This window comes from Colossoma macropomum, unplaced genomic scaffold (genome assembly GCF_904425465.1).
Source record: "Colossoma macropomum unplaced genomic scaffold, Colossoma_macropomum, whole genome shotgun sequence".
Lineage (NCBI taxonomy): Eukaryota > Metazoa > Chordata > Actinopteri > Characiformes > Serrasalmidae > Colossoma > Colossoma macropomum.
The window spans coordinates 9,989,945-10,011,565 of NW_023494797.1; the positions used below are offsets into that span (position 1 = coordinate 9,989,945).

The 21,621-nt window shown below is 38.9% G+C and overlaps 1 protein-coding gene across 1 annotated transcript in view; it reads right to left on the minus strand.

Moving 5' to 3' along the window:
- Positions 1–2,395: 2,395 nt before the first annotated feature.
- The window catches only part of smad3a (SMAD family member 3a), a 35,367-nt gene continuing 16,141 nt past the window's right edge, over positions 2,396–21,621 (minus strand). Inside the window, exons 2-9 of the mRNA XM_036584246.1 lie at positions 20,217–20,410; positions 19,054–19,188; positions 16,078–16,152; positions 15,149–15,199; positions 14,254–14,466; positions 13,651–13,788; positions 12,675–12,819; positions 2,396–4,705 (exon numbers count right to left, since the gene is read on the minus strand). Coding sequence (XP_036440139.1) covers positions 4,582–4,705; positions 12,675–12,819; positions 13,651–13,788; positions 14,254–14,466; positions 15,149–15,199; positions 16,078–16,152; positions 19,054–19,188; positions 20,217–20,410 — 1,075 coding nt within the window. The 3' untranslated portion in view covers positions 2,396–4,581. The remainder of the gene's footprint in view (positions 4,706–12,674; positions 12,820–13,650; positions 13,789–14,253; positions 14,467–15,148; positions 15,200–16,077; positions 16,153–19,053; positions 19,189–20,216; positions 20,411–21,621) is intronic.

The window sequence follows — 21,621 nt, forward strand, 5'->3', positions numbered from 1 at the left end:
CCTAAGGATTTAGTAACAGTATGTGCCAGTACCACGTTTCAGTAACAGTGACGGTATGGTACTAGAGTATCTAGTGTAGCACTATTTAACATAAAAGCCAATGAAACAATAATGTCAAAGTATTTAAAGCTGCCAGCTGGTGTAGCTGAAGGATGCTGGGTGCAGTAAAAAGTTTAGGCACACCAGATTTACTAACGATTTCATTGATCTTACATTTGAAGCTAAATGCTTAAATGCTTAAGATTTGTTTAAAAGAATAACATACATCAATGACTATGTGAATTCATCCCTAAATTTAATTCATGAACATATATTGTTATGACTAGTACTGTTTGAAAACAGGCCTATATTTCCTTGTGTCTTGCCTGCTGACAAAACCAGCCCCAATGACAATTTAAAAGCATTTGAGATATATCTTTTTATTAAAAGTACAATAATAACAAATACAATGAAGTATATAGTCGACAAACATTTTGGATTCAAAGAAAAATCATACAGAATATATACCTCTGCTGTCAGAATAAAACCTCGTATCTCCATTACTGTCGTTTTTCAGTTTTGACATAATTTAAAAGTGTCTGATGCCCTTTAGATTGTGTGTAAGTTTCATGATGAATGCACCTAAAGAAATGGCCCAAAATGAGTTGGGGAAAAAAAAAACTCTGGTTCCACAGATTTACATTAAAAGTAGTTTTTTTTCCTTCTCCTGTAACATTATCATTTTGGAGATGCAAGGTTTTCTTCTGAGAGCAGCTGACCAGATTTAAAGCATACCAAACACAACTAAGCGCAACGACACAGAATAAGCAAGTTAACACAATCGACAAGTAACACAAGCACAATAATGCATACTACTGAAAGTTACCTCAACAATTTGCTGATAAACTTTAAATGAGATTCTTTTCTCAAGGATGAAAAAGTATCTTTTAGCTGTCAACTGAAGGATAATCAATATGAATACCTCAATGAGAAGCCTACTAATGATCATAAATGATGGCCATTTCTTATAATGATGTTTACTTCTAACAAATGAATGAGAGCATCTAAAAAAGTGAAATGTGTCTGTTTTTTGAAACTGAATTAACTGAACTATACTGAAATGTTAATAGATGAAAGAACCTGTCTGATCTATGTAAAAATGACATGCTGAGCTCTATCATAGCTTTGCCTTCATAGTTATACTCCAAATATTAATGGAGATCACAGATTAGAAGGCATGCAAAGGCTTGCTCTTTCAAACAAATGCAACAGCAACTGCTAACTGAATGTACTATACAAGATCTGAAAAAGCCCGTTTTTACAAATATTTCCCTTTTAAAACCCCTTCCCCTTCACCTGTCTGTAGTATAAAAATACATGGCTATTGTATTTTAAAAAAAGTCTGCCAGCAGTTTTGCCTCCATTGAGCCTTTGCAAAGAGATAAATGAGTACATTAGCATTACTCGCTACTCTTACAAAAAATCGGTAGCAAAATAGACTCTGGGGTAGAAATTTGCATCTTTGAAAATAGGCATGCATTAATCTATAAAATATATTTACAAACTGTTTATTCTTGGGTTAATCCCAACCAAGAGTACTCCTCAGACGAGCTGGACATGATGTGAAATGTGAAACGTCATGCAAAGGCACACTCATTCAGTGGACTTTAGTGGAGTGGAAGGGAAGGAGTGTGAAGACATTCACAGATAACTGCGAGGAAACAGTATCATGGCTTCATGGTTTCAGCATGAGCTGAACTGCCTACATTAAAATTGATTTAAGCCATAAACACCAATCTCTATAGCTATTTTTGTTGAAAATTATAGTTTGACTTTTTTATATATTTACATTTGAAGATACCTAACGGATGCTTTAGCACACACAAATGTAGCTAAACATGATTGCATATCTTTCCTTATGTCATTAGTTCTTGCATTCAGAGCTCTTATCTCTGCATCACAGAGATCTTATTGTACTTTAAAGAAGAATCCCACTGCGGTATGCATTAAGATGTAAACAAAGTAATTTAGAGTGGTCTGATGTGACCTGCATGATTCAAGAGAAACTTTCTGACTTCCTGTGGTGGTGATACAATAAGGGGTAGTAGTGTTTAAAGGGGAATTCCACTGTTTTTCCAGAATTTCTGCATAATTAAACTGTTAAGAACAAAGTCATTCAGAGTGTTTTGTTATGAAGGTCTTAATTGTAGAAAGAATTTCCAAGTCAGAATTTCTTCAAAGCGACCTCACAGAAAGTTACTTGAAATGGTTATCGATACGCTGCCTGATGCCTTTTACAATTGTTTGGTAGTTTATAAGGTTTTGGCCAAAAACATATTTTTAGAAAAAACATTCAGGGCGTTGTAATGCAAAACAATACCCTGAGAATTCTTTTTCAGATATACCACTTTTTTTAATTAACATTATATAGAAAAATGTAGATGCACTGGTAATTTTTAACATAAAACTTCTGCTGTTGTATATTCATGATGTAGTCACTGTGACTCCGGTTCCTATCACCACAACTGCAAAGAGATAGTAAATTTCTCAACAATAAACCATCTCACATCAAGTCACTCTAAACGGCTTTGTTTACATCTCAAAAACTCGATTTATGCAGAAAATCTGAAAAAAAGGTGGAATTCAGCTTTAATGTCTGTAAAAGCTACCGCACAGAAAGATATTAAGCAAAATGGTTACAATTACTTTGAGTTATGCGTGACTTTTACTATAGTCTTGTGATTCAGTTTTGTCCTAAACCTTTTTTTTTAATAATTAATTTAAATACATTTATTGTAGAGAGGTATATGCATGAAACTTTGCAGGAAACCTTTTTTAATCTCTATTTTATCATTTATCTTATTTATTGTGCTGTAGATATCATAACCCCTGGTTTCTCTATAATGTACTATTTCACATCAAAACATTTTGAATTATGTTGTTTATGTCTTCAGCAATTTAAATCATTGGGTGGAACTCCCCTTTAAAATTAGGATATGTATAACCTGTACATGAAGCTAAGGAAGCATAAGAAGAGCAAGAAGTACAGGTGTGGAATGTTACATGGCCACAGCAGGGTGGCTCAGGGCGTTCTGTGAGCAGGGAATAAAGCCTTTCTTTTATACAATATAATGCAATTTAATCCCAAAGTTGTCACAAAGTACTGAGGTTGGTGATCAGTACACAGTCATTTGCAAGTGGCCAGCAAAATGAAGAAGAAAATTAAATCGACACTGAACGAAAAGTATTCTAAAAGAAACTGTGCGTTGAAAACTGAATGCTCTTTAACCTGGTAAAGGTAATGCCCATTTCACTTGTTCACTAAACATCCTTCACCAAAAGACTCTGTAACACTAAAATGAGGATAAGCCAAGCATGGATTTCAGGTCCAAAGCTACACACCTTCCACACAAGAGTGTGTGTAGGTTCTTCCTTGCAGACAGACCTATCTGAACTCAATGGGAGGGCAGGCAGACACACACACACAGCAGAGACAGCTGGGCCACAGATTAAACTGCTACCATAAGCACATCTTAAGAGAATGTGCACACGAACACACGCACCCAGCGAGACTTGGCATGGCTCCATACAGACAGATTAAAAACTACTACAGGAGGAATAACAACCTTTCATCCTTCAGCCGTCTACAATTGCCACCCCCCCACCCTCAGCTCAGCCCCATACTGTTTTCCTAAAGCAATATAATGCATACAATAGAATATCTGCTTACATGCACAGCTGTGCTAAATGTGTTACTATGTGCTCGTACAGTCACCTTTGAAGTGTTCCAGTGAAATGTAACAGTTAATGGTTAATGTCGGTAATTCCACTTTAGCATCCCAAGGCACTGACCAATTATGGCTCTAGATAAGCTGCGTTTTTCACTCACTTAGTGACCTTTGTCCAGTTAGATCTCTTAAGGACTTCCCTGGCAAAACACAGGGTTGAATATATTTAAACACTGAGGGTGTTGTTTTTCTCAGACAGAAGGAAGGCTTTTTTTTTAACACATAGAACGCATCACGAGGATCTCTCCTGTTCAATCACATTATCATGTAAAATATGATACATACAACAAGGGGTTTCTTCTATCATTTTGTTAAAACCAAAACAAAAATGCCCAAAACATAAAGACATTTGAACTGAAATTTATAAAACTTCATTAATATTTCACTGTACACAGAAAGCACTTGACTTGTTCGTACATTAATCAAGTGTGTCCTAATACACCTGTTGTGGTATGCAACAAAACAGTGCCTAAGACAAGAAATAAGGGTACTGTACACATGCTCAGCAACCAAAATGGCTCTAAATACCGAAATCTCACAAGCTATAAATGATGCTCCTAATAAATGATATGGGCATTATGTAAAAAATATAAACAAAAATAGTACTGTTTACTGCACACTTCCTCTTTGAGATGAATGTGTTACTGAAAGTGCTACTGAAAGAGGGTGTGTGTTGTCAGGTGAGACTGTGGATTCCTATTGGCTGATGGGTTTCAGGGTCATTACCCTCGGTTCCCATTGTAACCTTTTTTCAGTTCCAGTTCTAGTTTTGGACTGGGTACTTCTGGTGTTGTTTTTTGAGGGAAGGCATTTCCTAGGACACGCTGGAGCAGCGGATGGTGGGGGAGCCCATCTGGGTCAGCACCTTGTCCAGCCACTGCAGGGGTCCGTTCAGGTGCAGCTCTATCCAGCAGGGGGTGCTAGTCACTGTCTGCCGCCTAGGAAGGAGAGGAAGGCAGAGACATGGTGAGGAGACCAGATGAAAAGAAAAGAGCACAAGTGAAAATCAAAGGCAATTATTTGTTAATATTTAGCTGCATGAGGCTTCACTCACTGAGGAATACCTACTTGTTTCTACACTCATTATATCAGCTCTACTTACCATATAGGTAGTTGTAAAATAAGTTCTAAAATTACAGACTGTAGTTCATCTGTTTCTCTGCATACTTTGTTAGCCTACTTTCACCCTGTTCTTCAGTGGTCAGGGTCCCCAAAGGACCACCACAGAGCAGGTATTATTTGGGTGGTGGTCATTCTCAGCACTGTAGTGACTTTGACATGGTGGTGTCATGTAATGTGTATGAGTGGATCAGACACAGCAGTACTGCGAGAGTTTTTAAACACCTCAGTGTCACTGGACTGAGAATAGCCCACCAACCAAAAATATCCAGCCAATAGTGTCCTCTGGACAGCGTTCTGTGACCACTGATGAAGAACTAGAGGATGATCAACACAAACTGTGCAGCAACAGACGAGCTATCGTCTCTGACTTTACATCTACAAGGTGGACCGACAAGGTAGGAGTGTCTAATAGAGTGGACAGTGAGAGCACACAGTGTTTAAAAACTCCAGCATCATTACTGTGTCTGATCCACTCGTACCAGTGCAACATACACTAACATGCCACCGCCATGTCAGCGTCACTGCAGTGCTGAGAATGATCCACCACCCAAATAATACCTGCAATGTGGTGGTCCTGACCATCGAAGAACAGGGTGAAACTGGGTCAACAAAATATGCAGAGATACTGATGGACTACAGCCTGCAATTGTAGACTTACAAAGTGCAACTATGTGGTGAGTGGAGCTGATAAACTGGACAATGAGATAATAAAGTGCTAGGTGAGAATATATATGGAATCACACTTCACTTCATTACTCCATAATTACATAAAGGGGCCCGACCAATAAGCACATTTCGTTAGCAGTATCGATTTCTATGAGCAAAAAATAATGCTGATAATCAGGAATATTAGCTGCTATAGTTTCATGGTCAAAATGAAATTTTTCTTCCACATTGTGACATTTCACCAAGTGAAACATATTATCAGGGATGATAGGTTGGGGTAAAGTGAGGTGAAACATGATTTTGGTGCATGGTGATGTAGTCAATAATCAGTATACCTTTCAGAGGTGGACACAAAACATGCCAATCTTGACTTCAGGTTGACTTTATACAGTGCCTTACTGACTGATATGATCATCAACTATCAACTAAATATAATTAAACTCAAATAAACAGCTGAAACTCTGTCTTAAACAATATTAATACAAAACCAAATCATTATAACTTACCCTTATAAATGGAAAAATGACAAGAACTCTTACAACGCTGAACTCTAAACCAAACTAATTTAAAATACACTGTAGAAAATTGATTGTTTTATCTTAAAAATAAGTAACCTGTCTGCCCTCACATTCTGAGCAAACTTAGATATTAGGTCAAAAAAACAATAATCAGTGTTTTACATTCTGTTAATTTATCATTTGAAGTTCAGAATTTTAAGAGAGCCTGATTACTTATTTTTCCAAGGAAGAGTATACATTGTCTTTTCTAGTTAACAAAAGCACCTCACAAATTAATTTTCTTATATTACACTTAAAGAAACATTACTGATGCTTCATTGATGCTGGTAAATTTAAGGGAGCTTAATATTTGTTAATTTTATCAACCAATTGATATCAGTCAGGCCCTACTATACATACTGGTTTTATAGTAGTTAAAGTAAATTTATAGTAGTTAGAATAATAAAGGCCTCGGTAAACACTAAGCAAAACTTTGTCAAGTGTGCATGAAGCCTAAAACTCCTTCTCAAGCTTACAAGCTTGAATACTCTATGTGGTTTTGTTTGGCTGTCTCGTCTGAACTGACCAATCATAGGCTTTGTCACATAGTGTGTTCATCCGGTTGGTTTTCTCTGCAATTACATCATACTGTTCGCCAAAGCCAGATGAACATCGTCTCTGCAAGAAGGACTCTAGTCTTAAGATTAATAAATGAATAATTAGACTTCAGGGGTTTAATTTCCATCTAATAATCTCCAATTATATAATTAGGGTTTTAAAGCAGCAGGATCTGAGACAGCTGATTGGGCTACAGTGACAGTAGCAGTGCAGAGGCTGCCAGGCTGTCTGGATTTGAGCTCTGTGTGCGTAAACTCGCCTCTGCAGGATCCGCACACACACACACGACTCCAGCCTCAGAGGACCACCATCACTGCCAAACACACTCCTACATTCCATACTGCTGACACAATACCTCAGACTCTTTCTATTACACACACACAGACACGTGTGCGGACACACAGAGAACTTCTCCCAGGGACTCCATCTAATGCCACTCACATTGTGTTCTATTCTGCCAGTGTCCCTCCCTCTCTCTTTAACTCACTCTCTGCCTCTCACCCACCACCACTCTCACCATCTCTCTCACACACACTGCTCTACTTTCTTTCTCTCTTTTAGCGTGCATTTAGACTTGGCAGATTTGGTTTGATTAAAATGAACTCCGCTGTCATTGATATTAGTCTGGTTCGTTAGAGCAAGTAAGAATGCTGCCATCCGAACTTTGGTCCACACCAGAGAAGCAGACCCAGACCCCCCGAACAGTTTGGTCTCTGTGTGCTTGAAAACTAACTCTGGTACGGTTCGTTTGAAGTATAAATGCAATACGGTCCAAAGACATCTAAATGGACCAAAGACAGAATGAACCGTTGTCTGCTCTAAGTTCTTTAGCATATGGAAAAGGGCTTCCGATGCTGTTTTGGCATGTGCATGTGCTTTATTGTCTCTTCATAAGCTCTGAATCGGTAATTAAACTTAGATAGTTTCAGTTTTAAAACAAGTGTAAGGCATGATTAAAGTCATTAAGGTGCTAATGTTTCTCCATTTTGTAAAAGCAGTAAGCCACTTAAGGCTGTGTTACAGGGATTTCACCCTGCTTTGCATCACGAAAAACAAAACAGTAACACAGCGAGTCTCAAGGCTTATTGCTGTAATATCACAAGACAGATAAAACAAAACATAAGTAAAAGCAATGAGCCCAGATAGAAGAGAGAATAGTATGATTTGGAAAGTTCAGTGGACATTACCACAGTTACTGTACGTCATCAAAAATGTGCCCAATCATTTGTGGCTTTTCACTTGTGTGGTTTGATGTTAAATGTGTCAGTCTGAGTGCTCAGCAAATCAGTACTAAAATGCGACCATGTACCATTTTCTGCCCTGGTCCAGATCAAGGTAACAAACTACAAGTGTAAACACACCTTACTCATTCCTTCACACTCCTTCTCTTTCTCCTTCACACACTCCTTTTCTCTTTTGCCTCTTTTGTCTTCACATACTCCACTTTCTCACATACTCCTCTCTCCCTTCCATACTCATCTCTCTCCCTCTCTCTCACAAACACACTGCTCTCGCTCTTAAACACTCTCCTCACTTTATCTCTCTTTCACACACATACTCCTCACTCATATACTCTTTCTTTCTCTCACATACTCCTATCACTCTTTCACACTCCTCTCTGTCATACTCCCCTCTCTTTAACTGTCTTTCACTCTCACTCACTCTTTCATGGTCTTTTATAGACTCACTTGCACTCTCTTTGTTTACATACTCCTTTGCACTTGCTTTCCTTCAAAGATACTTTCACATACTCCTTCATTGTCTCTCTTTTACATACTCCTTCAAAGTCTCTCTCTTTCTCGTTTACATACTCCTTCAAAGTCTCACTCTTTCTCTTTTACATACTCCTTGGCCCTGTCTTTTTCTATTTTGAATACTGCTTTAGAGTCTCTCTCTTTTACATACTCCTTCAGTCTCTTTTTTTCTTTTTTTACACACTACTATTCCTCCATTGTCCCACTCTGTCTCTCTCCCACTCTTTTTCTTCAACACATAGTCCTCTCTCTTTTTTTCTCTCTCTTTCTCTCGCTCTCTCTCTCTTCCTCATTGTGGTTTCCGTTTTGTGCACCTAATTGACTGTAATAGCGGCTTTTACACTTCAGGATATGTTTCAACAAAGAGAAGCTCTCTCTCTTTTCCTCCCTGCATGTCTCTCTGGCTCCATCTTTACAGATACTTTCTGCGAGTCTATCTCTCAGTGACTCTCAGCGACAGCCTTCAGCTGCCAGCAGATCCTCCACCGCTGCTGAAATGGCCAGTGAAGAAATGCTGGGGAAGCAGAGGAAGTGTGAGGTGGTTTTGTAGGGATAGAGTGAGTAGAACACTGAAGGAAGATGAAAGACAGAATAAGTATGGGAGTCAGAGAAAAGGACTCAGACTTTATCCCCCTCTCTTCAGGTTAAGGCTTTTCTACTTTAAATTATTCTTTTCAATGTGTGAGGAAGAGAGAAAAATATGACTTACTGACTGCACTAATGCAGGAGAACATGCCGGTCCAAATACTGCTGCTGGCACAGCACTGCATGTGGAATTCAGTTTAATGTGCAATAGTGGTGATGAAGTGTTCAGTTATTCCAACATGAATAAGCCATGAGTAATATTTTTTTTTATAAATATATTTTTTAAAGAGTGTAGTAGCATAGTCTCTGAGTCTGTAGTCCTAAGGTTTGGCTTGTTTACCACAAAAATAGAGCTGGCACTGCCTCATTTCAGCAGAATCTACTGCTCTTTCATCAGCTCATTTTTCTTGTATGTACTGGTTCTCATAGGCAAAAACCAAACCCTTGGTTTTCTTCCACAGATTTAACCTGGCATTTTTCTTATAGTGAGTTATTTCTCTGGCCATTTTTTTAGTCTGATCTATCAGGTTGTACTGATGAGTCGAATACAGAATCTAACGCAAATGCTGGGAGATTGTAAGTTTGATCCCCGATGATGCAATAGACATCCGCAAGTGGAACTGTTGATCTAAAATGTATTAACATATTATATACTGAGATGATAATTTGCTGCTGGGACCGTAAATACTACCAGATACACTGTTAAAGCTGAATTATACGTGTGTATCTGAAAACCTGCACAGACGTCTGTATGTGCAGTAGAGCGCAGTATCCAGAATGTACATTAAAAATAGGCAATTCTAACATTTCTTCTCTATTAATTAATACCTACCTGGGTAGCATAAATGTTATGCTGTAATGTCACACCTCTTCCTATTTAGTTCACTCTCTCTATCAGCCAATCCTTGATTTGTTCAATGTGATTTTACTCAAATTCTGGTTTGGGTCCAGTATTGTTTCCATCTCGTCCCACCTCCAATGGACAGCCAACCAGTGTTTGCTTGACGCACAGCTCCACAGATTTTGGAGGCGCACTTTGCATCTTGATGCAGATAAGTTTCCATGCATGTTCGCTGAAGTATAAATCAGCCTTTACACAATCCCTATCCCCCACCCAAAACTCTACCCTGCACTGTAGGCCATTTAGCACATTCACAGAGGTATTCGCTGAGGATGAGGTATTTACAGGTCAGAGGGCATTCTCCTGTGAAAAGTGAGCTAGGTGAGAGTTGAGCTACACAGGTGGAATAAAGATAGATGTGACAGAATGGGAGAATGCAAACCAAGCTGACTCTGCTAAAGAGAAGCTTCAGATTTCTTCAGCAGTCTTTAAGTGCTGTTCTGTCACAGTCAGATTTATGGTAGTCAAGCTGAGAGTTACTAGGGGTTTTGGGTTTGAAAGATGGGGATCATGACTTGTTTGAAAATGAGAGGATTAAGCAGTTGTTTAACCCTTTTTCAAATCAGCCATAAAACACAAATGCTGCCTGTTTAGAGGTCATTCACCTTTTGAATTATGCATTTTTGTTCAGTAACATTCATGGGATATATTCTGTTGAAAATACATATGATGTACAAAACAGACAAACTAGATTGTTATCTTCATAGGTGAGCAAGCAATTCAACACAGTATTTTTGTAGTGTTTAAATTCTATTTTTTATTGTGGCAGTTGTACTTGATTTTTTGAGATGAAAAAAGCTTTATGTTTTATCTCTCTGTCTGGGTTTTATCTTGGCATGGTCGTCTTTGTGGAGAGGTGTGAATTGGTTTCACAGCAGGGTGGTCTCACTCTTCCTGTTTTGGCCCTCATTGCTCGCAAACAGCTCAACACAGACTTTCAATATTTAACATACATAGAGCCAACAATGCGCTAGTTAATCAGATAATGGAGTTACAAGAAAAAAATTGATTTATTATTATTTGACCAATTAAAACCATTCTAGTGAATTTCCATTCCACTAACAGAATAGCCAATCACAAAAGAGGCTACACAAAGAGGTTAAGAAACTGTCCATGGAGAAAGGGCATGTGAGAGAAATAGCTAGAGTGTAATAGAGTGACTGCTGAAATACAGTAAACTGTCTGGAAACCACAGTCTCTATTCCTGTCTCCGCTTTCTTTCTTTCTTTTCTTTGATTCTCTGTTTTCTTTTTTTTGATTCACTTTTTCCTTCTTCTCCCTTCGTTTTGTTCCTCATTTTCTTCCATTCAGTTCACTCTCTCTTTTCTCTGTGGTGGAAATGTCCTTGGTGGAAATCCACAACTGGTTTCGATTATGGTGTTGGTTACTCCCTTTCCAACAATAAGATTACTCACGAGATTGAGAGAGGGGGAGAGAGTGAGAGAGAGAGAGAGGGAGAGGGACAGGGATAAGGGGCTCATACCAGGAAACTTTAACACTTCTCGGTGCACAGTGGGTGTGTATTTGTTTTTGGAGTGGTGTGACTTGCTAACGTAGACCTAATAGTTTACATGGCTGGCATGCAGAGCCAGGGGAAACCAGGTGCTCTTCCACCAGAGAATCTTTCACCACCAAGCACCAAATCAGCCCAGGACAAGTCAGACAGCTGGCCCACTCAGGCAAACAGCTCTGCCCAGTCAATGTACGCACCACCAGCTCTCCTCTAAACATTGCACCAACAATGTCTGGACAAAAGCCATCCAGCCTCACAGAAATCTGATTCCCACATTCAGCCCCTCTAACTGACTCTAACTCACCTAAGGCATTTAAAAAAGGATGCATTTGAGTTGCAAACATATTCTGCTGCATATATATTACCATCTTATAATTATTCATATGTAATCACATAGAATGTAATGTTATGTAATGAAACACTTTATCTTTGATCTTTCTGTCTTTTATCATTTGTTTTGATGTCAAATCAAAACAAAATATCTCTTCTTCTACTCACAAACCCAAACAGCAATGTTTCAATGTTTAAATTATGCACTTTTTAACAGAACTTCTCCCTTTGTTTCCATGAGCTACAAGTGGAAAAAACTGAAACAAAATGCAGAAGCAGGCACCGCAAGGCGTTATTGCCATGGGGCACCCAGGAGGCTTAAAATAATTACATGTAATGAATTCCACAAACTCCACAGGTTTTGGTAATGAGGGAAGGCAAACGTTTTCCCTAAATCATCTGGGAAAAGGTAACCTTTTTATTTTGCACCTATATACCCAAAGACTGCAACATCTAAGAGGAAAAGCAGATGTATTAAACCAGAGCGATCAGAAACAGGGAAATGTCCTTGTATTTAATTCCTTGCTCTTTGTAGTACATTCCTTCCCAGCAAATATACTTTTAGTGTGACTGAGACAGCTTTAATCATAAATACACATGTACTGTAGCTACACTGTAGACTAAAGATGACGTAAATAGTACTATATGTTTCTTTATTTTTAGCTACTACTATTTAATCTATTTTTTGTTCTTATAAGTGTTCTCAGTATTATTGGTTATAACTTTTCTTAATATTTGTCTTACCAGTGTGCCGATCTGTAAAGCGCTGTGAATTACAATTACTTGCAAGAAAGTTGCTATTTAAGATGTGACTGATTAAAAGTGATTTCCCTTGTAACCCAATACAGCTGAAGTGAGTAAAGCAAAGCAGTACAGTCTAGGGTCTAGGTAAGGCAGGCAGGGAAAAGAGCAGAAGCTCACCTGTACTCTGCTCCCCAGCCTTTGACGAAGCTCATGCGTATGGTGCACATACGGGTCAGCTGGTACACAGCCTCAAAGCCCTGGTTCACTGACTGGGCCAAAAGGGCAGCGAACTCCTGATTATTGAAGATCTTCAGATTACAGCCTGATGCAGAGCAAGAACATAAACAATAGATACATTAAACAGATACATCTGAGAGAGGAGAAAGTAATTAGCACTGCATTGATTAGTAGAGAAAATCAATTACTGAAAAATGTTCACATGGATTATTTCATTTTAAACCCAACACAAAAAGTGGCTGTTTCTACTGTTTAATCTGCTGTTCTTCATTAATCATATGATTTCTCAATGTCATTATTGTTGCGTTTATTTGATATTTAAAGGACGTGCTCTAAGAAAGCTGAACATTTGTAGATTTTTATTTACTTTGTCTCACAAATCCCCTTAGTAAACAAGCATACACATTAATAAGAAAATAAGTCACACATCCATAGCTTTGATCTTAATTCTGGTTAAACAAAATGATAATAAGCTCTTACGGATCCAAATCACATTCTGAAAAGCTTGCATGCTCACCAGGAAAAAATAACAGCGCGTTTGACCACAAAGAAAGCCTTATGCCTCTTTTATAGTGACAGAAAACATGGTAGCATACAGAAAGTTCTGATGCTGATAAATTTCTATTATTGTAAGTTAATTATTGTAAATGTTAAAATAACATTCATCAATAGGGTAACTGATTGCAGAAATAATAGGTAGTAGCAGCCCTAAAAGAAACAGATAAATGACTTAAATAAATAAATAAATCATCTCTTCTTAAAACTGTTTGGTTCAGATTCAACAACTTCAACAGAACCGAACAAGATAGTACAGAATATAAAACCAAAGGACAGATAAAACTATTATTTGTTCACTACAGAAACAGCAGATCCATTTAAGTGCTTTTAAGTTGGTGCTTAAGTCTCTCTTTCTGACCTGGTGGAATCTTGCAGACAGTGGCAGGGTGCCAGCCATAGCGCTGGTTACAGTTGGGGCTCTGGACAAAGATGGCACTGTCACTGAGACACTCAGCAAACACCTCACCTCCAATGTAGTATAAACGCACCCCTCGGCCTGTGAAACACACAAACAATATGACTGCTGTCACCAGAAGTCGAATCCAAAGAACTAAAATGGAACATTTAAATTGGTGTGGTTTAAACATTACTTCTACAGCCATCATATCAAATTTCCCTGGTCTTTGGTGCTATTTTGCTTCACTGTGTATTTACAATGACATAAAAGTACTGCTAAGCATTTCCACTGAGAAAAAAATGCACTGCTTCAGTTTAGCTGTCACCACCTTTATTCTAATGTAAAGTGCATTGTAATGTAGGTGCTTACAATAACTGATTTATCTAAATCATCAAACTAATCAATGATCCATCGTTAACCTGTCTAATCCTCATTGCACTTCATTTATGGATTATAGGCTGAAAACAATGCTAAATTATCAGTTATATGTTTCAGTATCAGTGTTAATTACAGATTATCAGCACAGAAATTTTGTATCGGTGTGTTTTTAGCGAGGGGGTCTACCAATATGTCTCCGGGTGAGCTCCACGGCAGCATTGCGGTTAACGTTGGACAGCAGGCCCAGGCAGAAGCGCTCCGAGTTGGATGGGTCAGTGAAGCCGTCTACTGTGAGAGAGGGCTGGGACGCGTGAAAGATTTCACCCACACGCTGGTTCAGCTCATAGTACGATATAGAACACCAGAACGCAGGCTCACAGTATGTCACAGGCTGCAGGTCTGAGAGAGAGAAGAAAGAGAGCGAGAGGATGTGAGAGAAAGACAGAGATAGAAGGCAAAGGAATGGTCAGGGAGGGATATAAAAAGATGAACGGACAAGTCAAAGGACAGAAAGAAGGTTTAAAAATAACAAATGGGTGGAGACTGATGACACGCTGATGTCAACTGCAAGAGCCGATTCCCAGAAATAAAATTCCGGGGCAGTGGAAACACCACCATCACTTGGACGCAAGAAAATTACTGCCTTATGGCAAGAGCTTCCTAAACACACCAAAAGTTCCTGTAACTGCTTAAAAAAAGAATAACGGAAGAAGAAAAGAAAACAAAGAAAGAAAGAAAGAAAGAAAGAAAGAAAAAAAGATGGAACAAAAGAAAGAAAGAGCTGCTGCATGAGTGTAAACGCCCAGCTGAAGTATGTGGAACTGGGGTATTTATTATTACAGCAGTGAGGAAGACGAGCGCCCAGTGGGATTCTCACTTCAGATAATGAAGCACAGGATACTGTAACGTATGTGAAGTGTGGGCGGTATTTGTCCAAGTGCGAGCGCAGAGACTGGACTAAAGAAAGACAAAAGGTTCATTCAGCTGTTGCTTCCTCTGGGGCAGCCACCGGAGGGACAAACTCAAAACACAACATACATGTGTATAGACACCAACAACTGCACACACCTAAAAGTCTTACCTAAGTTGTTGTGTGCTGGAGACACAGGGTTTGGTGACAAGTTTGGAGATCCTGTGGAAAGAGAGGACGAAAGCAGCCATTGATGACTGACCACAATTACACAAACTGCACTGACTGAGTCATGAGTCAATTGCCCACTAAGTCACTCACACTGATCAGGTCTTAGTGAGTGAAGCGCATTAACTTTTTAAGGCTATCCATCTTAAACCTTTTATGCCGTTTTATCCACTTTTGTTAGAAACAATGTGATTTTTCATTCTAGATCTGTGGCTGAGTCAAATGGTCAAATTAAGAAAATGTGTCAAAATAGAAAAACATTATTAACGCATTAACTCTGACACCACTGTTAACCATGTAAGTACTTATGGAGGTGTGAATCAAATGTAAACAACTTTTGGCTTCTAAGGGTTTGTAAAAACATCATAACCTGATCTTTATGCTATACCACGTCCCCTCTCTGCTAATTTCACTCCATGGTATCCCTGGAGCACATGGAGATGAGGTGCTAGCCTACACATATTACTAACAGCACAACTCAATATTTGTTTTAAGGACCTGTGTTTAACATAGCTATGTGGACCTTTCCTTACTTTCCAAAATAGACTAGGTAAACCTGTAAGGTAACCTTGTAGAGTGAGAGGAGGTGGAGGGGGTGAGAATATAAGAAAACCTTGTATCCCTAAAAGGGTACCTTTATATGAGAAGGAAAAAATGTATTGTACATTAACAAACACACATAACAAGATTTAAATTTAATTTTGAGTGATTTACTTGTGGATCGTTCCATTTGTCATAAAATGTTCCTACAAAGTAAAGGGCAGCTGGTATTTTCAAATTTTCAGGAGAAAAACAGTTACAAGGATAGAGTTACAAGGTATTCATAAGACAGTGATAGTATGTCTGTAGGTCTTTGTCTGTTAATAACACACCTGTGTCCATGCTATGGTTCATCTGATGGTCACTGGTCTCCCCATCCTCACTGAGGTAACCTGGAGGTGGTGTTTCTGAAACACAAACGCGCACACAAACACACACAGAAACACACACCCAAAGGATGGTGAAGACTAGGGCTACAAACACATGCACATCCTCGCACCCTGAACTGCTGACAGGTGCAGTACACAGACAATGACTCATGAGGTCTTTTCCTCAGACTGAGTTTTCTATTTAGAGTCAGACTCAGTTCACCTTCAACAGCAGCAAAAGTACAGCTCTGCTCAGGAAATGGAAAAACAAACTACTGTATTACAGTAACTGACCACATTTCCAAACCTTGAATTGAATACCATTCCAATGACGCAAGTCAAAGAATACACCCTGCGGCATATACGGCACATGTAGAGCTGAGGAGACTTTTCCTTAGGCACAACTGCCTTTAAAGATGAGGCAAAAAAGCCTCTTTCTGCGGTTTAATCTACTTTTGAGAAAATGTGACTTTTGAGTGTTGTTGTTACATTTATCTTGATTCATGTTCTAATAAAATCATGAATTCATAGTTTATCCTCTTGTTTGTGTTACAAACTATCAGACTATGAATATGAAAAGGAACAAACCTCACATTTCTATAGTTACTCTCATGAAAAAAAAACCTTTTCAATAGTGATTTGAATTCTGAATTCTATCACAGTACATCCAACAATAAGGGCAGCACGGACCTCTTTTATACAGTGATAGGAAAGATATTAGCACAGAGAGCTCAAATGTAACATGCTGATCCGTCCTATTATGGCCATATACTCTTACATATGTCATTTTCTTTTCCCGTCTGCTTCAGGGAGTTGACTCTTATCTTTCTGTCATTATTTAAGATGCATGTTCAATGGAGCTCAGGTCATGTCACTAAGTCAGACAATCAAGAGTATTTCTCTTCGTAACCTTAAAAAGCTTATCATTTGTTTTAGTACTATGTTTCAGCTGCTTCTTCAACTGTCCAACTGCAAAGTGAAGCATCATTCACAGTGCTTTCAAGTCTCAGAACTCTACAGGCATTTTTATGCACTTTCTAGCATACTGTAACCTGGACTTCCTGTACATGAGGTTTGCATCTTGTGGTAAACCATTCAGTGTAGTCTTGTCTTTATGGTAGACTGACACACCTACGTCTACATCCTGGAAAGTGTTCTTCATCAATAGTTTTTCTTCATGATTTAGAGTGCGCATCTTTAGTAGGTTGTTTGCTATTGTGAAGCTCACTAGTTGCTTCTTAATAATGCACCATCAGAAACCAAGCTGGCTGGCTCAGCTTGGTTTATTATGATTTCACTGGTTTATTCTGAATGTTTAGCCTTATGGCTGCTTTACTTGACACTTCTTTAGTCTGCGCAGCCAATAAAAATGGCCACAACTGAACAGCCAACTGTCTAATCGCCAATGTACCCCATCATAGTTAAAAAAAAAAAAATCAAAAGGACTGTAATTTCTACACTGTTCATCTAGTCCCGCTATTAAACCCCCTTAAATTAGAGATGCTACTCTGCACTTCAGCCTTGCAATCGCTTTATTTAAAATCCAACATACTAGAGTACAGAGCTAAAACAACACAATCTGTATCCCCGTTCAGTTACTTATGGACCATGATCTTTGAGCGTGCATGTACGGCTATAGTACCGTAAGGAAACATCTGGAATCACTTGAAGTATTAATATTTGTTGTTATTTTATTAAACTATAACTACTTGGTCCCATGCCTTCAGCATAGCCAGACAATGAGAGGAGACTGTAAGACGGGAAAGAAAAGAAGCAGATTCTGCTTTAAGCTAGAAGGCCAGACACCCACACCCTCCCCCACTCCCCGATAAACAGAAGTAGGACTGACAGATAAGACTGAGGAACAGGCAGGAGATGGGGTGCGAAAACTTCATAGGATGGTAGATTGGAAGGAAAAGGGGCATGGTCCCCCTCCCAAACGTCTGGCATTTTTGGCGTTTTATTCAAAGTATTGAGAGAGCAACAATAACTTATTCAATTATACATAACATATTGCAGCTGTCCAGTCATATTACTTTCTTGTCCAGTTATCTGTCTACATTTAAAACTGATGAAGCTGTCGAGATCTAAAAGACATTAGAATATTTACTATAACAGAATGTTATTATATAACAGAATTGTTTTAATATTATTAAAAATAATTTCAAAGTTTTGAACAGCACACACACACACTCTGAGGGTGTGTAGGTGTGCGTCTATGAGGCAGTGTCTGCTGGTCTCTCAAACTGCTCCCTGGGGTGCCTCAGTTCCACGTGTATGAGGCAGTATTACTGCGGCTGGCCCCTGCTGGGTGGCTGGGCAGCTGGGCTGCTTGGAGTGGACTGAGGAAATGGGGGCCATGAGCTAAACTGTTTCTCTGTCTGTCTGCCTGGCCTGCTCTGCCTCCTTATGCCTGCCAGCTTACTGCCTTCACCACAAGAAGAGCTGTGACTACAGACAAGGCTTATTCAGTTAGACCCCGGAAACAGCCAGCATACAAGCAAATCATCTCAAAAGCATTTGCAGCAACCAGCGATCTTTCACTTTTACTCGTCTTGCTGTATCTTTTAGCCTCGTCTCACAAGTGACTAGAACAGCAGTTTCGGTTAATACGTTTTTAGGTGTTGTATGACACTGTAATGTCACACCCCACAAACTCCTACACTTTCCTAGACACTTCTACAAAACTGATTATAATCGCTTATAACAATGTTTAATAAAGTATGTGCTAATTTTTCGGCCAGACTAAAATTTTGCACTTTTAAACTAATTCTGAATCTTACCAAGATTATCAAATCAAATCGTGGTGAAATCTGAAATTGCATGATGCATTGAATCTTTTCTAAAGAATCGTAATTGACTTAAATCGTTTTAAGGACAGAAATTTACACCCTTACTTCATACTCATTTACCTAGGATTTATACCAGTGACACAAGTACCTGGGATATAGTTGCTCTGAGGCTCGATGCCAGCAGGAAAGTTTGTGTTTTCAGGGATGGAGTGGCTATAATCGTCCAGAGGAGGAAACTCACTCGGGATCTCTGTGTGGCGAGGCACCAGCACTGGCGGCAGGACTAGTGAGACGGAAAGAAAAAGAGAAGAGGGTATTAGCACAAATTCTAAGAGTGCCTTTCATCTTCCCAAAAAACTCAAGAACCACAAGTTTTTGCATTCAATACACATTGCAAATCTTGCTCTTATTTGTATGCTTACTATAGATGAATCAGTTTTTGTTTTATCTTGCTATTTAGTGTTCCGTAGTCTTTAATTTTGCTCTCCACCAGCCTAATCCTGTACTAGAAGACTAAAGCTCCACAAAGGCTACATTATGGCTGAAAATGTGATTTTTGCTTACTCTTAATCTACTGTTCTCCTTTAACAATGTTCAATTTTGTAGATTTTTATTTTGCTCGTGTTGGAAACTACCACTTTACACAAGAAAACACATGAATATACTACACTTCTGTAGCCTTGTATTGTTACTATGATGAAAGAAATCAATAAAACACCCTCAGCGATCTGAACTCAGGAATAGCAGTGCATTCAACAATAAAAGGCAGCACTGCAGTTTTTGTAAACAGTCATAGAAAACACAGTAGAACACAGAAATGCTGATCTATTTTACTATGCCTACCATGTACATGCATGTCAATTACTCAGGAAGACGATTTTAACAAGTTAAAGGTGACAAAGCCAAAATGTCTGCATATATCAACAACAAAGCACTGGTAAAAACAGATTTATCTTTGTGGGTTTTCTGCTTCTCTAAATCCAGCAGTATACTTCAAACGGAAAAGAAGCAAAACAACATTTTTGGCCAAAATGATGCAGTAGTTTGAGTTCATATGGTATGGTGTGCACTGTCTGCTAAGCAGAACTGTTATTCACCATTACTTGTTCAGAGACATTCTGACTGTGATTGGTCCACGTCACATGACAACCCACGTCATTACATGGAGCGGGCCTCTTGCAGTGCCCGTTGTTAAAAAGCTGCACACTGAGGTTTTCAAGTATACTTAAGAAATGCAGTTTGATTTAATTTAGTTTTTTGTTGTTTAAAATATATCACTGGTTTAAGAATGCAGCAAGGTCTGTTTCTTACCCGGTGTCTCTACACGCTGGTAGTGGTATGGGTTCACACAAACCTCGTCCTTCTTCATGTGAAAGGCGAACTCACACAGCTCCACGGCTCTCAGCTCATGGTGTGACTGCAAGTCCGGCCAACGCCACAGCCGGCAATAGATCACGTGGGGGAGACCTTTTCGATGGGACACTTGCAAGCGCCCATCCAGAGACCTGGAAGAAAGAAAGTGCAAAGACAGAGAGAGAGAGAGAGAGACCCAAAGTCATGATTAATTGCATGTCAGTTTATCCTTTATGTGCTACTCAGACAAAAAAACATAACTTGAGATCACTGTGTGACCAAAACTCTAAAAACTGTAAAATTTGTAAAAATCTATTTCATTACAATATAAGCAATTATAAACACTCTCATAACTACATGCCTTACCTAGTGCCTCAATAATTCATATTAGTTACTGGATAAAAACCTTACTAATTAAATAATAAGCTTTGAGTCTAACAGGTTAAACTATTAGCACCAGCAGATTTGCTGAGACCACAGATAACGGGCTCAGTTTCCTGTGAAAAGACCTCCTGCTTTCATTTACGCACTTGAGCACGAAAAGGAAAAGTGACAGGAAGTGTAAATACGAGAGGTTTTACATGATCAGGTGTGTGTGGTGCGTTTTAAAGTGGCATATCAAGTGACATCAAGGTTGGTGGTAATCCTGAGCTGAAGTTTAAACCTCATACAGCTGACTAGTTTAATGCTGATAAAGCTTGCAGCCCCTCCTTATGCTGTTCCAGATGAGCAGCGAGCCTCCAGCATCATCAGAATCCACTCAGCCATGCTAACACCATCTTACATGGGCTTATGAGACCACCAGTAGGCATCTCTCTCTCTCTCACACACACACACACACAAGCACACACTACACATATGTTTAACACAAACATGGATACACACACACAACCACACATACGTGCACACAAACCCAAATGCTTCAACACTTGATGACGGCAAAGCCCACAGGCTCTTCAAGCCACATCTGCTAAACTGTAGAAAACAAGGACTTCTAGACCGTCTCAGTAGGGGTGGGAAATATTGCAAAAATATTACAATGCATTGCGTCATGATATTTCATTTTTTGAGGTCTACAAGAACACACGTAATACACCATTAGTATCACATTTCATAAACTGCTGTAAAATAGATGAGCACAGTGGCTTTTCTTTTAATTCAACACATATTGCATTACATTCTAAACAGCAGGGCTAATTAACCTCTTTTGGACTCTTGGCATTGCCAGCATTCAAGCTCACAATGTCCTGACTACAGGTCAAAACCTTTAATGGAGAAAATAAAGCCTTTAAAAAGACTTCAAACCTTCCAACAACAAACCAAGACTTCGAACCTTTCAAACCACTTGTTTTTGTGATGAAAC